Below are 17,495 nucleotides of genomic sequence, written 5' to 3' on the forward strand. Positions count from 1 at the left end.
ATGTGAAAGTTGTACAATAATTATTAAATAGCTGTCGATTGCGGCGGAATTAGAAGCACAAATTTTACATATTCTCCGATAAAATCGTAAAAGCAAAAGACTGCTTATCGTACCTCGTCCCAGGCCATTAAATCACGTAGTAACGTATTCGCGTAGGTACAGTTACAAACAAGCTAACATGTATTCAGTGCACTTTAAAACAAATGGACAATAAATATTATATATGGTGTATTGGATATCAAGTCCTATAATATTACAAAAACCATGTATAAACATTTTTCTCCTCGGTACCATGTAAACATAAATACACTTTATTTAAACACCACTCCACGAACTACCATAAAGCACCAATCCGTGCAGATCGCGCCGTACCAGAAAATGGTTCTGTATATCTCTAATTACAGAATTAATATTCGGTGAACATCCAGTACGTGTGTCGCCGCAATCAACTACCGAAAATTTCATCGAGTAGTTCCAGGCGTGTATATCAAGATGTACAGTCGTGTAGCACCACATATAAAATTTAGGAGAGCTCCTAATTGGTTCAGTTCCCGTGCTGGGTTCCCACGAGCGAAAGTTCACCCACTCGACACGTGCTTTCTTATCTCTGTCATAACTGCAACGTTCTTGTTAAGAAGCCGCTGCACTAAAACAATGCATCCACCATTTCTGTTATTGCCAACGTAACGACGTTGCATCTGTTACGAAATGGTCCCAAATTGCGCTCTTGCAGACGGCCGATTTTAAACGTGACCACTTGTCCCTGTCGATAACCCCGGTGACTAATTGGTCTCGTTGTAGGCTAATGTTGGTACTGATGGATCGACAGAGCATACCATGCAATGGTTGTAGACCAATGATGGATGAGCTGGTTCGTATGTGGATCTAAAACTAGAGTCGCTGGCATTTCTTAGGCCGTTTTGTGCTTGAAAAACCTATAAAAGGACATGGAATTTCTGTTCGTTTAAAATTATTTAATTAAACATCCGTGGACGTTTGCTTCATTAGACAAAATCACCCGAAATGTCTAATTATTTCTTACCAATTTGACCTAAAAAAAATACACGCAGGTTTAACGATTTTGCTCTCTATAGTTACAAAAAAACCTTACTTTGGCTTTGCTAGATTAACAATCGACTTTTTCCTGTATTCATAAAAATTCTGAGACTAAAATAGATGAGTTAAATAAGAAAAATAAACTAGTGGAGAAACAATGTAAGCTAAATTCAGTCACAAAATAGGTATAATGAAAAACATTTTTTTTTGGTAACATTGGTATTCTTAACATACACATAAAATGTGACAACAATCGGTCTGGTAGTTTTGGATCTGTCAAATAAAAATCAACACAGACGACACAGATAAAAACGTGAAACCTGCCTTTTCATACTCTTGGGGTCATGAAATATCGAACAAACATGAAAGTACCCATTCGTTCGATTGATCCTAGCTCGGTTAGCTCACAATTAAAGAACTCATTTTATTATGTTTTAAATATTATCGATTATTATCATGTCGTATAATTTTACAATAGAACATCGAATGAATTTGATGGTTTTTTTTCAATCGTCTAGAAACATTTTAAAAAGTGTTACTGCTGTGTGTGGTTTATATAGTAGCAGATAATTTAATTTAATTTTAATTTAGTTATTATACTACTAGGTTTATTTAGGTTGTACTTTTATACTTTATTTCATTTTTGCAATTTTCCTCTAATTGGGATTGTCTCGTTGGAAAATAAATTGTATTATTATTATTGTTATCACACATAATAAGGTCACTCGAAACAATGATTTTAACTTTTCGAATGTAAACTGAGAAAGTATTGTAACTGAATCCATCCGACGAATGACAACTTTCGTGATCCCTAGAGTATGAAAAAATAGGTCTTCCGTTTCCGTCTGCCTGTCTGATGTCTGTCTACGTGTCTCGATTTTTATTACACAATCTCCGAAATTACGGGACCACTTGTTATCTAATTTTAAATGTATGTTAGGAATATGGTGCAGATGGTAAAACGCCAACCAAGATTTGTCTAATCATCCCCACCAACATTTTGATGACGTCACCTCAAAATTTTCATAATAAACACCATTTAAATTTTATAAAATAACATACTTCTGTACTTGTAATTTATGAATCCGCCTTGAGTTCCTCCAAATTGAGCATGTTCTACTTGCAAAGCGAAGGTCGTGTTTTCGGTTACCTTATGTGGCATTTTTTTCTTATACTGCAACTGGTATTATCAATAGGGGTTATAATTAAAAAATAAAATTTCCCAAATAAAATTTTATACAATTTTTCGAAGGAGCGGATTTGCTAGACTATAGTTCTGCCTAAATACTCTTAGACCAATTTATTTTTGAATGTCCGATTGATACATAATGTTTTCAAAGTCTTTAAGTAATTTTCTACATACTGATTGTAATAAATAAAAAAAACTATATAATGTAACACAAATAACCATTGAATTCATATTTTAAAGCATTTAGAATCATTTACGAATTCCCTGAAAATTCAGAAACAGCGGTACTAAATTTAAAAAAATAATCTTCAAAATTTAAACGTGTCATGTCCTCGTTTCAAGGCGGAAATGACACTTATTTTTCAAAAGCTGTTTGATTAAAAGGTATTTTGATAAAAGGCGCGTGATGGTAAGACTTAAGTGATAAAATAAGCCGTAAATTTAGTAGTGTAGGTCTAAACTTATCTTCTGCCTGAATTTAGATTTCACAAACAAATTTTAAATAAATAAATTAAAAAATTCACGAAAACATTTTACAAAATCCTCCAACGCGTAAATTTAAAATTCTAAAATAGGTAAGTTTCTAAAACTGGGTAGGTAGTTCTTAACTGTTTGTGACATCGTGAACTTCTTAAGTACGTTTTCTATTTTTCTCAGTGTTCTCATTTGGTAAAAATTTTGATTTAAAAGTTTAGTGAAATCGATACGACACTTGTGGTTTCACTGAAAAGGAAGTCGAAATTTGTTTTTCACTAGCCTTAATTTTCAAAATTAACAATAGAAAAGTCGTTATTTAGAGATTTTTTTTTCTGAGAAAGTTGAAAAATTAAAAAAATATTAATAAAAAAGATTGCTGCAATGAAATTTTTAATAAATGAGCACATGTTTGTTATAAATGTAGGATCAAGCTTTTTTAAATTCAACAATGGTTAACAGTTTCGGAGTGTAATAATAAATTTCGTGAATGTATCTTAATCTTTCTAATCTAATCAGTTTTAATAAAATGCTGGTAAACAGGAGTTTAGTGATTACAATGCAATTTTTGAAAAAAAAAAACATAATAACACATTCTGTTAACAGTATTTCTTAACATCCTAAAAAAATAATATTTTTATCCTAAACTGTCTAGGTTTTATATAATTTTAATGCTTAACACTAAAACTGTGATTAAAAATAAAAAAAAAATCTAGAGTTATGTACACAGAATTAGCGCACTTCATCAACTTCGTTATTTCAATAAATTGTTAATGAAAAGTATTTACAGGTACTTTTGCCGCTGTTCGATTATTCGAAATTACGAAATCCGTACAAAATACAGTAATTAACGTGAACCTTGACGATCTTGGAAATTCTGTAAAGCCAGATAAAAACTCCAAGTTTTTTGCATAATCTAAAATCCGTGGTGAATTGCGATAAAAATCATTGTTTAAAAACTTACTTTTTTAAAAGTTTCATAATTTACAGGAAATATATTAAAGCTGTAAATGACAATCGGCTGTTGAACCATTTGCATAAAAGTGAATAGGTTTTTGTTGAAAACGTGACCAGAATTGTACCACGAAGATTTAAACGCAGCGTAGAAAATTTTTTCGCTCTGTAAAAATAATTAACTCCTGCTTATAACCATAATGCAGTTTTAAAATGCGCACTTTTTCTGTAGCCAAGTCCCCGAAATAGCAGTAGAAAAATATTTCTAATGTTGCTGCATAGCAGAATAAAAACGTTGACAAAAAGGTGAGGTCTAGTTGTTGCAACTAATTCAGAAAAATAAATAAATAGATTTTGTTCTAAAAATTGTGAATAACTTACTTGAGACAACCTGAACATGGCTACGCAAAGTATTCCGATTGACGTCCCAAACTGAACCATTATACTCTCTTTATAAATATCAGCGAGCAGTTGTGCATAACTAAAAATTTACGTTTAAGAAAAAGTTTATTTTCAACTTTTTGATACCGTCTAATGAGGGTAAACTGTTGTACACACTCGACTAAAATTTTGTTCATTTCATCTTCTTTAGCTATCTTGTCCTCGTCAGTCAAGACATCAACATTTCTAATTGTGTCACACAGCATATCACACTGGCTCGCAATTTGATTCATCGAAATATAAAACATACAGTCCACACCACTATTACAAATGGCACAACTAAACACTGAAATGTATGTATACACGTAGAAAATTTCAAAGAGCACTGGTCGATGATAGTTGAACGGGTACCACTGAGGAATAGGTAAGTTTTTCTGGCCAGTCAAAATAGGTACTCCGGGCACTACGACACCAGCGACAAAAAATGACCCCATATACAACTTAAAAATCAACTTTGATATGCGCATGTAATCATTTAAAATTTTTTTCTGACTTTCATTGCTTGGCTGAAGTTGGTTCTGTTCCAAAATTTTCCAGGAGCTTACGATCATTGAAAACTTCTTCCGACACATGAGAGTCTTCGTCATACCTTCAAAACAACCGATAAAAACGTACAAAGTTTCAACAGTTTCTTCATCGTAGTTGCTTATTTCTGAATAGAATTTGATAGCAGATGCTATCATTATCACAAGAAAAGTGGGAATTACGTTCCTGTACAGTTTATAAAAAATGTTTTCGGATTCCCAAACACCCATATATTTTAATATTGAAATAACGCCCTTTAGTGGTTCCATTAAATCTACGTGAGGTGCCATAGTTGAAACACTTGTAATACTGATTGAAAAGTAATTTACATGTTCTTATATTGGCTCACTGGAGCATACGTGGTTGACCTGGATTGCTGTCATCAGTTTTACCACATTCTGCGCTTGTAACAGAAAATTCCCCACTACAAAAGGGGAGTGGTTGGGTGTTCATGAAACTTTGATTGTGCAAATTATATTTGCCGCGACTTGATGGTATTGGATATTGGATTATTTCTAGTATTAGACGTTACTTTGTTACCAAAATTGTACTGTCGTAGAAATAAACGCTTGCAATTCTTGATTTTTTGATACACATAAAGAAAACTGGGAAATATCTGTTCTATTATAAAAAGAATCTTTAATTACCATTAAAAAGAAACTAATGAACGACAACACAATTTGAAATCAACTTCGACATAGCAACGTCATTATTTTTATCTGATGGAAAAATCACACGTCAAATGTTCCTAGGAAGCAATTAATAAGTAGAAATGTTCCATTGTGTTCAGTCCGTGTTAGTTATTTGTGACTGTTGAAATTACCACGAAGAACACTTTTGTAACACATTTTTTGCAACGGACGTTTAGATGTTTCGTTTAAATAATATTTCCAACTAAATAAGGTGTCATTTACATACTAATGTCTTGCTCACTAAAATTAATTTCGGTATAACTATGCACGTATATACGTGGCCATTGTGGTTTGTAGCGAGGGAACTGTCATATGCACGACATTCTAAAATATTTATGATTAAATTGATATAATTATTACCGTGTATTATTAATCTGCTTAAAATTTATCACATAAGCTTTATGAGGCTTAGTGCAGTTTGCAACTATAAATAATGCAGACTGTTTCCAGGAACCTGCGGTATACAGTCTACATGTTAGTATTTTCGTTTAAAACTGAATGGAAAATTCTTCCGACTGTTAAACTTGGTACATAGATTTAAATTATGTAAAAAAACTTTTCCCAAATTTCGAATAATCGTGAGTTGTTTCTGTATTTATTAAACTATTTATTACACGAGTATCCAGATTGTAAAAGGCAAAAGATATTATTTTGTGAAGACTTTATATTTTTATATCCTGAACGGTAGGTAATATTGAAACACAATAATTTTGAGAATATCAAAATTCTACTGTACTCTCTTACGTATAATTGATTGTGTCTGCAATGGTACGTACTAAATAGTGTCTCAAAATTTGTGTGCATTTTTCGAAATATATTTTTCAGAATATCCAGGACTATCTCAATAGAGATGTATTGGAGAGTACTGGAGACATACAGAATTTTGTTACTGTCACATTTTTGTCTAGAGAGTAAACCCTACGTATACCTAATTATATTGCACATTACCTTTTATTTTGTATATAATTTAATCAAAGAATTTTGATTTTTGCTAAGCCATACAAAACTTTAACCTACAAGTCAATTGAAATTTTAAATTTTCACAAATTAGCCAAGGCTTGAAGCTGTCATATCTTTTATCTTTAGAAGGAAACGAAGCATAATTTCGTTTTGTTGTAGATTCTTGCCCATCTTCTTTATCTTTTTCTACCTGTCGGTCCTTTATTCCACTCAAAAGAAAATCTACTAACTATAGGCGAAAAACTAACAAATCCATTATATTTTTGAACTCACAGTTATTGAATTTCTACTTGTTACAGTATTCCATCCAACTAAGTATTAACGATGACTAAATCAAATAAATGGACAATTACTTTAAACGTTCATTTTATAGTTTTGAAAAAAATCGACACCTCGATTAATTGGTTGGACAATCTACTTCAATATGGCGTTTGCTTATTTTATCCCATCTTTGAACTCTTGTTTGTGTGGTGTTCAACACCAAGCGTAGTGGACCTCATGATAACGGATTTATTTTGTTTTCTTTTTGTTGTAACCACTGAGTTGGCGTTATGAACAGCTTGATCTAGTATCTCCCATGCACATTTATCTGATTAAAAATTAAACCTTTTTATTCTATTTGAAATTATTGGTTCCTTTAATTTGTGTGGTTTTTCAATTTTTTTTTTTCATTATTATTTTCTACGTAAAAATTTACTCGAAATATCACAAACTATGCTATTACATCTTCAATCACTGGTTACTTAAATAATGTATTCCAGTACAGGGGTATTTTTGGATCTTTAATAATAATTAGTACATCCTATGGCAGCAGAATCCCCAAAAATTTTTTATTTTGTCAAGACTTACACAAGACCTTTTTTCTAAACTTGTTGGCTGGATTTACTAGAGTAATCACGGTGTTAAAAGTTCGATGACAGTTTGGTCAGATTCATGTGAGATTCCCTTAGAAGCAAAACACCTTCTAGCCAAAACGTTTTGCAATAGGTTCTGCAACATTCGGATTTGGAAGATTATTGTCATGAGTATCTGAATCTAGGATATCTAGATTCAAAAGAATTGTCTATTTGTGGCTCATACTTCTAGTTAGAATTATCATCATTGTCTACATCCAGGTCTAAATCAGAAATAATTTAAATTAAAAGTTCAAATATTGCTTTTTGAAAAATTAGAAAATTTGATTTTGCGGTTATTGTTTTGTGATCACCTCTATAAAGTAAAAAATAGTGGCATAAATAACACCCCGGTAGCCTCTTCCAATATATTTGAACCAAATAACCAACGGGAGAGTGTTCTCTCAATGTCTCAGTACATGTGTAACTTCGACTGTTTATGTTTACACTTCGAAAGAATTGGACTATTAGCACGTTCCGGTAAGAAGCATCTACTTAAAAAAAAAATGAAATTTGACTGATTTTGTCTCCTCAAAATAGAGGAAAGGACTAACTTATAATGAATTAAGCGACAGTGGTGCAAAACGGTCCGAACATAATTTTGGGCGAGCTGTTATTATTTTATTATTATTCAGTATAGCCAGCTGTGACATTGCTTTATTTTTACATTTTCGAGACAATTGAGTGAAATATTCTTGATTTGAGCAAAAAAGAGCTGCCGTCCGCCAATTTCAATCCTCGGACCTTGAATCTGCGGACGAGTGCTCTGTATCCAAACAATAAACAAATATAATAAAAATTAAGAAAATCAAGGTAGATTCGTAAACCAAAAGTAGAGGAGTATTTATTTCATGAAATTTAGATGATGTTAATTACGAAAATATCATGACTGGACGTTATCAAACTGAAAAATACTACAAGGTTATATCGCCCCACTCAACATTTTTGGTACATTAAACTAAATACAATTTGCCTGTTGATGTTTCGAAAGATACTCAATCTTCTCAACCGTCTCTGGAATAGATGACGGTCGGGGGCAGCTACAGTTGCAAAGATTTACAACTGTGGGTTTACCTTATTGACTGCTCCATTGTCGTCTTCACATTACCCTAATTTTACAGCAGCTATATAGCCTTGTAGTATTTGGGACACTATACATACAAAATCTAACAATGACTGGTCCAGTAGTTTCGGAGATTTTCTGTCTACTAAAAATCGACATAGATAGCACACAGACGAGAAATAGACGGAAACAAGAGATCATTTTTTCGTACTCTGGATGTCATGAAACGTTGAAAATACATCAAAGTAGCAAGTCACTGGATGCACTCATTTAATTCTAAGTATTTAGAAGGTATTGTAATCGAGTTTGTCGACCTATTGCAAAACATAGTAACTTTTTAATCAAAATGTATCTGCTTATCAACACCAAAAAATTGATGACGTCATCTCAAAATTTTGCCGACTAAATCCTATCTACAATATGCAAACTGTGATGAGTTTTTACTTGTAATTTATCATTGCATTCATATTTTTTAGATTTGCTTAAACAGGTGGCCCAAAAAAATTAATAAAACAGTCAATTTATTTTATTGATTAAAATTTGAAAATATGTTGAAACAACTTTCGACCAATTTTTTAACAAATGCCAATATTAGACAAAATCATGTAGGTATTGTTACGAAATAAATAAACCCATACGTATGTAGTATGACTCATCGGCCGCGCGGATGGAAGCGGATGTCGCAACGGGTCCAGAAAAAGTCTCGAAGCGGCGCGGAAGTCGCGAATACCCAATTCGAGAAAGAGCTCGATCGCCGAAATATGGATTTAAATAGAGGCCACCTTCGAGAATGATTATTCAGTCAAGAAGTTGAGTGAACGAATGCATTTAAGTTGCAAAGTTATTTTGTACGTAATCGCTGTAATAAATAGTTAGTCGTGTAATTCGGGTTATTAAGAAATAAATTGTTGAGTTTTAATTCAGTTAAGAATCGGTTGATAAAGTGGGTTGATGGTATTGCTGGCGCTGTACAAATATTATAAAGTTGTTTTTAAATGCAGATTTTTCTGTAGTAAAGAAATTTATGATTATTACTTAGCCCGAAAATTGTTTTTGAAATAAATGGATCCGCTTGATAAGATAGTGCTCAAATAAATAATACAAATAATATAAAAACAAACATTCATATAAATCCACTCATATCTAAGAGCCAATACCCTTTCCATTTGTTGGTGAAACGTACATAATAGGTTGCTGGCACAAAATGTCGTTCTTTGTAAAACTTTTAAGTACGTACGCAATTGTTATTGTTAGCTGAGGGAATGTGCAGGGACTCTTGGAACAAAAATTTTCTCATAACTATATATCTTCGTAATTTGGAAATTCGAGTCCAGAAGGAAAGGTGTTTGACCTGACCTGAATTATAATAGTTTGTTTTCAGTTATTAGTTACAAAAACTGGCTATTTACTTAACAGATTTCCTAAAGATTTTCTTTAAAACCAAAACGCGGTGATGATAGACGATATTTTTTTTTTATTTTGTTGGTAGACCCATGATTCGTTAATTTTCTGTACCATATTAATAATGTCTTCGTTGCTAACATTGTGAATCTTTTAAAAATATATTTAAAATTTCCTATGATACAAAATTTTTCATCATCGATATGTAACCATAAACTTAACTTAAATGTTTACATTTATATTTATGGTGCTCTTAAAATCGAAGAATAGATAGAGGTGGCTCCCACCAAAAATTATTTATTCACTCTATGTTAAAAATTCACCTAAAAAATGTATGTATACAAATAGATTTCCCAATCCTGTAGCAAACATTATTGGACCGCCCGGAAACGTAATGAGGTTAGTTGAGATGACGCTAGTTGATAAATCACGGTACCCATCAATAATAGTTGTCAGATTTAGATCAGTTTTTGTAATCTTTGACTGTTCAACAACATTTCGATTTCTCATCAAACACAAATCTGTAATTTGCTTTAAATCAAGCTTACTTAGATTCATAAAAATATGAAAACAATAATGGTGCCCTACAAAAGTTGTCTTAGGATCGTCATTTAGGTACATTAGTTCACAGCGATAAAAATGGATAAAAGAATTTCCTAAGAATTCGTTGACATCCTTCTTTGATTTAAAACTCATATTATTCTTATTCAGTTGGCACATGAACCATATTTTTTATAGCTTATCTTACCAAAAATTTTATATTATTTCAAAAGATTATAGGTATCTATTGAAAAATACGTCCCGAAATTTATAACTGGTAGTGGTTTAGTATATTCTCAAAAAAAAAATGTACAAGAGACACAAGAATGACGGCTGATTTGGACATTATGTTATAAATCTATGTATTTAAATGCGATGATCTGCTGAGTAACTGCACTACTTTATTAGGAAGTTAGTGTTTTATAACTTTTGTACTATAATTTGAAATGTAGAGACTGATCCATGATCCATATTCACTACCTATTTTGAAAGATTAGTTATTAGATCGCAAGTCTTCCGTATTCTTCATAGCAATGAAGAAACTCCAACACTTTTGTAGCAACTGAAATAAAACGATTGCACGAAGAATAAAACAGCAATCTCCAAACATACCCCACTGAAAGATTTAATATCAACCGGAACAATATTATATACGAACAAGCAAATAGGCTTTTTGACCTGGTGCGTAAAAATGGTCAAATTCTTTCTAAAAGTTGTCGACGAATCGTACCACTGTGACTCAAAAGTAGCATAATATAACTTTTCGCTCTAAAAATAAAACATTCTTTAAAACCCTTACGGTAGTTGTGACTACCTTAATGATAACTTCATTCGCAAACCAACAGTACAGAAATATTTCATTGGTGGCTGAAATTTGAAACAAAAACACCTGAAAAAAGTGGGCACTCATGGGTTCCGACTTTACAAAATTGAATTAGTACGGATCTTGCAAATTCAACTACATGCTTACCAAAGATAACTCATACATCGAAACGCACAGCATCAAACTAGAGCAAATAAATTGCACCATCAAAATTTCTTTGAAAGAATTCGAAATAAAGTTTGCGTACCTAACACAAATTAAAGTAAATTTATTTTGTGATAAATCTGTGATAATATTTACTCTGATATTGAGTTGTAGTGATGAACGCAACCTATTAACACTTTTTCCATTCGGTTATATTCTTCTTGTTTTAGTTCTCCATCGGTATTTATTTTAGCCAATTCGCGGACATTTCTAATGCTGTCACAAAGAACGTCACACTGAGCACCGATTTGTACCATCGCAATCGAAAAGAATGTATCCAGAGCAACATTCGAGAAAGCATGAAAAATAATACAGCAACATTCGAACACGTAAAGTAATTCATACACCACGGGCAAACGATAATCAAAAGGAATCCAGTACTTCGTGGGTAGAAATTTTCCTTTTTTCGTCAGCGGCAGTACCATCCACATTGTTATCATAACGAAGACTAAGCCAAAGAATGAATAAAAGACTTTCCTTGAAAGAATGATTGAATCTTTGAGTATTTTCACTTGGGCTTCATTCTTCGGCTGAAACTGTGGTTGATTCAAATTGTCCAAACTCTTCTTGATCAAATGAAAGTTTTTACGAAAAAGTACTGATTGTAGTACAACTTCTAAAGAACCAGGTAAGCTGTAAATTGTGTCAGTCACGTTTTTGATTCCAATGTTGAGTGCGACGTAAATTATTAGAGAACTGCTGTCGAAGACTAACGAACTTTGCACATAGTACTTAAAGAACTTATAGAAACGTTCATTCTTGTAGCACCACAGTCCCATAGACTTAAGCAAAATTATGTTTTGTTTAAAAGCCTCGAGGAGGTTTACTTGTAACATCATGTCGGATATAATGAGGCTGATTATTCGGGATTGTCTTTAAATAGACGAAATGCTACGGAAATGAAGCACCTGCTGTAATAATTTTAGCCCGATGTAGTAATTATCCAATTTCGTGTTGCTGGTATTACGAGCTAAATAACCATATACACACTGAATACTGGTTATGAAATATGTACGGTTGTTTACAATTTAAAGTGAACGTATCGACACAATGAAACCATCCCTTGGTAAATGCAATTCCATATTCGTTACAAACTATTTACTTAAATAGAGAGGAGAAAAATTGTCTCGTTTAGGCGCTTTTACTTAATTTAATTGTTGATAGGTTTTAAAGTTAACATTAATCACCTCCAAAAGTGGGTAGTGCATATTGAGTTATCTCGTTTAATTTAAGCATGATTCAAAAATCATTAGATTAACACTTCTTTTTGAATTTTCTTTCGTAACCGCTCGTTAAATTAATGTTGCTTATAAGCCTTCATGTCTGCCGCAAACAAACCATTTATTTCGAATAATAATAAATTATATCAAAACACTAATAAGTAATATACATAATTATCAACACCTATTTTGAAACCGCCGATGTGCATAATTTTACCTGATAAGAGTTACATAAGACCATCGGCGTCTAAAACATTAATACATCTAATTAGAAGTTTCAATATCTTGAGGCGAGAGAATTCGAACCAGTTAAAAATTAACGCTCACGCAATAATTACTTATCGAAAAATTTATCTCAATATGCTACTGCTAATCGATAATCACCAACAAAAATTATCGAAGAACTAGTTCAAATCTTATCAGTTAATGAAGTGTTAACATTAAAGATTTTTATTGCTTTCTCATTCGAATTGTAAACATTAACGGGACAGAGCGGAGCGATAGATCTTCTGGAGTTTAACAACCAAACGAATAATTTATAAACGACGCTTCTTACAATGACCTTTGCATACATTATGGCAATTTTTTATTTTTTCGCACATACGGCATTTGGTTTAATGACACAGTTAATTACTCAAATGTGGTATCGACGTTTGAACTACAAAATCTCAGTATTGGTTTGACGTCACACGACAGTCACATGAGTTGGGCATAATGAGTTTTTACATACAAAAAATTAATATCAATAATTTTGTTTGTTAAACATGTGACGTCAAACGAATCAAATAAAAATGTATAAGTTATATAAAATTATTATATAATAAGAAAATCAGATCTTCTGAATTAGGGATTTGAAAGTCTGCACATGAAAGTATACTAAGAAAAGTCAGCTAATCTTCTATATTATTATATAGTAATAATAAAATTATTTATGGATTTGTAAATTATGGTGGTGGTATTATTGCATAAATTGTGCGGTTATTTATTATTAAGACCTGCAATTTTACGTATGCCCTAGATTCGATGACATATTGATTAAATATTCACATCATGAGACCATCCAGTTGCTGTTTTCTCAACCAATCAGATGCTAGCCGACACTCACTTATTTTATACTGAGTATTCCACAATGTCTGCTGCATTAATAAATATACCACTTTATAATTAAGTCTTATCATCTGAAAGGTGAAGGTTGTCACGAGCCGCTTTAATAAGGAGACGCTTAAAATTCTACGATTTTAATAAAATGAAAAATGGGATATTTTTGTTAATGATATAAACTAAGATAAGTTTATAGTCGTCTGTGATTGCGTAAATGAAAAAATTTTTTAGTTATTATACTCTGTATGCTTGTATATTTATTTTATTAATGCCGTCGTCGTCTTTATCTCGAAAATGTATCTATTGAGAGCACTAACTTTAGAAAATATCCGGTTTCTCTCCTAAAGGAAGTTTGTTTAACGGCAGTCTACGCTCCAAAAATGGAATTAAAATAGATTAATCCGGCTATGTGCACAACAGAAAATTTTCTTCTACCAAATATCAAATTTTATTTAGGGCTACATTATACTAATGGATTTGATTTGACCACATTGTTGCGGAATATTTTGATCAATTTTCAGGCACTCATTATACTTTATAATGTCGGAGGGATTTGCTATTCACAGAATTATTGTGATTAGATGTTCCATGGATTCCACAATCAATACTGTCCCGATCACAGTTTGAATTGATCTTAATGGCTTCATAAAATATTAATAACCCTATAAATGCGTGGCGAAGATAAATTAATAAATTAATTAAATCTCATAAAGCGATGAATAAAACAAGAGGCAATATTGACGAACAAAACTATAGAAAGAAAATGTTAAATACCAACGTAGGTAATAAATTAAAAACATGTGAATTTTTTAATTTTACCATTTTATAAACCTGTCTGCAGCAATATTTATTATAATCGCATAATAAACGTAATTTATTTTAGCCATTTAACGATATAGTGATGATGTTTTTAATCACCAACGCTTTTCAATAGTTTGAATCCCATTACTTCATTAGATGAGGTGAGGTTTATTGTTATATTTTATTAGTTTATAAGTTAATATATTTGTTCACAGCGTTTTAAATTTTCAAACCTACTTTTACGGGATTTAAGGTTTTGGAATATTGCTCATTTTTTGCTTGAGTGGGCGTCTTTATGGCTTTAAATTCGTGCAAAACCAGTCTTAATTTAGGCTACGATAACAGTTGGTGATTTAGTTACTGCATTATCTTTAAATTTTTTTGTATCCTTTATAGAGAACGTTTGTTCTAAGTAATTATATTTTCGAAAGCACATGAATTTAGAGAAAAATTAAAATGTATTTGTGTCAACCAGCTCTCACTTTTCTTCTTCAGAGTGACGACAAGGAAAGATTGTAGCATAGGACCAGCATCCGCGTTTAACACTCTATCGCAGGAAAAAATTCCCGTTGAATTGAAAAACCGTCTCTTTATGAGTTAATTATACCTCGTAACGAACTTTTTAATTTAACAACTTTCCGAGTATCGTTTAAATATTAAATATAAGCAAATATATTTAACTTTTCTAATTACAAAAATTATATTATATTCGTATTCAGATTGGCACTCTCATCAAGCAACCCCGCAACGTTGAATGCAAAAAGACTACCTAAATCGAAACGTCGGTGGCTATCAAGCGCGGCAAGATTGCAATTCATAAAACTCATTAATTTCATTAAACTGTGCATAATTTCATCAGATTAGACAAGTAGGCTGAGATGGGTGGGTATAAGTTAGTTAGAAGACGTTTAAGACGGCGGCTGTAATTGCAGGGCACTCGTTCTCCTTAAAACCGCCGCTCGTTTTAACCATAACTAAAAATATTAAACGGCGCGGTTAAGGAGATAACCGGAAAAGGAATATACCGAAGAATTTTAATTAAGTACAAGACGGCCGATCTCGGCTCAAATTAATGCCTTCATCGTATTAATTTCAGGGCTTATTCATAAGGTGATCCACACTTGCGCACCCATGCTTACAAATTAGCCCGTTCGAAAGGTGCTCTGGCTTATGCACAACGAGTTTACAAATGAAAGAGTGGAAAAATTGTTTTTAAATTAAAAAAAGAAAGTTTTCCTAAAGTTACGCATAAAATTTTTTTGGCTTAGTCTTAAGATTAGTTAAAATCTGGTTGAGTTTAATTTTTATTAATTACTACGAAAGTGCAGAAATTTTCGAGTACTGATGTTTTTTAATACATTTAATTTTTAATTTATATGAATACTGCCACAAGGTGTGCAAAATTGGAAAGATTTCGTAATTAATACATTCGCCGCAATATTCCTAAACTAAATTGCCGTGTGAGACGTTCTATAAATAACGAAAAATTTTTATGTTTGACTCTAGACAGATATAAACAAGAAAAAAGAAATTAAATTGTCACTGAAGTTGAAACGCCTTATCAAGTTATCTGTGAAACAATTTCTTAATTAAATAGAAATTTTATCTTATCTTTATATTAAAACGGTAAGTTTATGTTATCGTTAAAAACTGGAAAGGCATGTTGAAATATCACGGTAAATTTCGTTTTCGATTAATTAAGAATGAAGCGCCATCTGTCCGCCGTGAGCTGTACGAAGTGTGGATAGTGGAGCGACACACCTCAAGCTCAGCAGTGACCTGTAACAGTCATCTGGACAGAGTTCGCTAATGATTATTACAGCACGGGTATCAACATGTCTATGGTTTTCATTTTTTATCTTTTAAAGTGTATAAAACAAGATACTCTATTCGAAGTTCAGGAAACTGTATACAATTAGGTGTGTCGTGATGAGTGTGTGTAATCTACAAAGTATGACGAAAGATGTCGCCACTTTCTAAGTTATATTTTTAACAGTTCGCAGTTTGAATGATTACTGTTTACTAATTTGAAGTGAAACAAACAAAATAAAATAAATATGTAGTACATTAAAGAGTTGTATTTTTGGTTGCATAATTTAAGAAAAACACTTGTAAATTTTCTCTACACAGTTTTCACGTTTAGATATTTTTTTTTAACTAGCACGAACCATGTACGTAAGTAAGAGAAAGAGAATACACACAAATAACAAGAATAGCGTTGTTTTTTTATCCATTCTATATTTTTGGTATTTTTCGAGAGGTTTTCAATTTTATGAATGACTGTACATACGAGAAGCAAAGTTTGCATACAGTGGTTGTGTTTCATTAATCTAGTAATCAGTGTTGACAAACTACAATTCTGGTAGTTGTTATGAACAGTCAACAACATCATTGTATAAAGGTAAATACTTCAAGTTATCAACACGTGGGAACAAAAGCTGAGCGATTTCATCGCAATTATTTCTTTGATTTTTTTGATAAAAATCAATGTCGCATATACAACAATAATGCATGCACTGACTCGAAAACACATAAGAATTATGCAACAGTATTTTCTTCTACTTAATCAAATATTTATCCTGTTTCTGTATTTAGTACTGATTTTTAAAGTAGTGTATTTAATAATAATAACCAAATAAACATTTGCGAAATAAAAACTCGATAGATAAAGGTTCTGGAAAGGTCTAATCTTGAACTATTTCAAAAGCAATTCAAGTTTTGCAGATTTCAGTAGTTTCAACGGATTAATTAAATCGCTTAAAAATGTGCAAGTAGTCTCGTTAACAATGCTTTCACAGTGGTTGTCCTGGAATTTATTCATATTCTGCATACACTTTGTTATATTATCAAATGAAGAACGCTGTAGATGAAAATAAGATACCTCCAAAATTATTTTGACTAATGGAATTCTCATTGATTTCATGTATCCACTACTGAGTGGTGAATTAAAATATGGTGAAATATTGAAAATAAAAGTTAAATTTTGAAGGGATATATTTTCTACACTTGGGCCCAAGAATTTTTAAAATTATATTTTCTTTGTTCTATAAACAGTCCTCAACAACGTGTTATAGAGTTGGTACGCCACTTTTTCGGCACCCTGTATAATTATTTTTTTGTCATGAAAAGCACAGAATTTACAATTTAAGTATTTGCAA

The 17,495-nt window shown here is 31.9% G+C and overlaps 2 protein-coding genes across 2 annotated transcripts; both read right to left on the reverse strand.

The window, feature by feature from the left end:
• Nucleotides 1-10,681: 10,681 nt before the first annotated feature.
• LOC135126602 (odorant receptor 4-like) lies at nt 10,682-11,227 on the reverse strand. The gene is made up of 4 exons (XM_064052626.1): nt 11,159-11,227; nt 11,003-11,107; nt 10,801-10,956; nt 10,682-10,750 (listed from the first exon to the last, which is right to left on the reverse strand). The coding sequence occupies exons 1-4, from the start codon at nt 11,216-11,218 to the stop codon at nt 10,682-10,684; spliced, it is 390 nt and encodes a 129-aa protein (XP_063908696.1). The 5' UTR covers nt 11,219-11,227.
• An 80-nt stretch (nt 11,228-11,307) lies between these two features.
• On the reverse strand, nt 11,308-12,054 carry LOC135127342 (odorant receptor Or1-like). Its single transcript, XM_064053786.1, has one exon. The coding sequence runs from the start codon at nt 12,052-12,054 to the stop codon at nt 11,308-11,310; it is 747 nt and encodes a 248-aa protein (XP_063909856.1).
• Between the last annotated feature and the right edge of the window lie 5,441 nt (nt 12,055-17,495).

Source organism: Zophobas morio, unplaced genomic scaffold, assembly GCF_036711695.1.
Source record: "Zophobas morio isolate AGI-343-1 ecotype UQ-CSIRO unplaced genomic scaffold, CSIRO_AGI_Zmor_V1 ptg000011l, whole genome shotgun sequence".
In the NCBI taxonomy this organism is placed as follows: Eukaryota; Metazoa; Arthropoda; class Insecta; order Coleoptera; family Tenebrionidae; genus Zophobas; species Zophobas morio.

Bases quoted from the DNA above. Each gene is read 5' to 3' on its own strand.
- LOC135127342 (XM_064053786.1), bottom strand. From the start codon at position 12,054: ATGATGTTACAAGTAAACCTCCTCGAGGCTTTTAAACAAAACATAATT.
- LOC135126602 (XM_064052626.1), bottom strand. From the start codon at position 11,218: ATGGTGCAATTTATTTGCTCTAGTTTGATGCTGTGCGTTTCGATGTAT. The intron at 11,108-11,158 runs GTAAGCATGTAG...AATTTTGTAAAG, and splicing joins CGATGTATGAGTTATCTTTG to TCGGAACCCATGAGTGCCCA. The intron at 10,751-10,800 runs GTATGTTTGGAG...GTTTTATTTCAG, and splicing joins ATATTAAATCTTTCAGTGGG to TTGCTACAAAAGTGTTGGAG.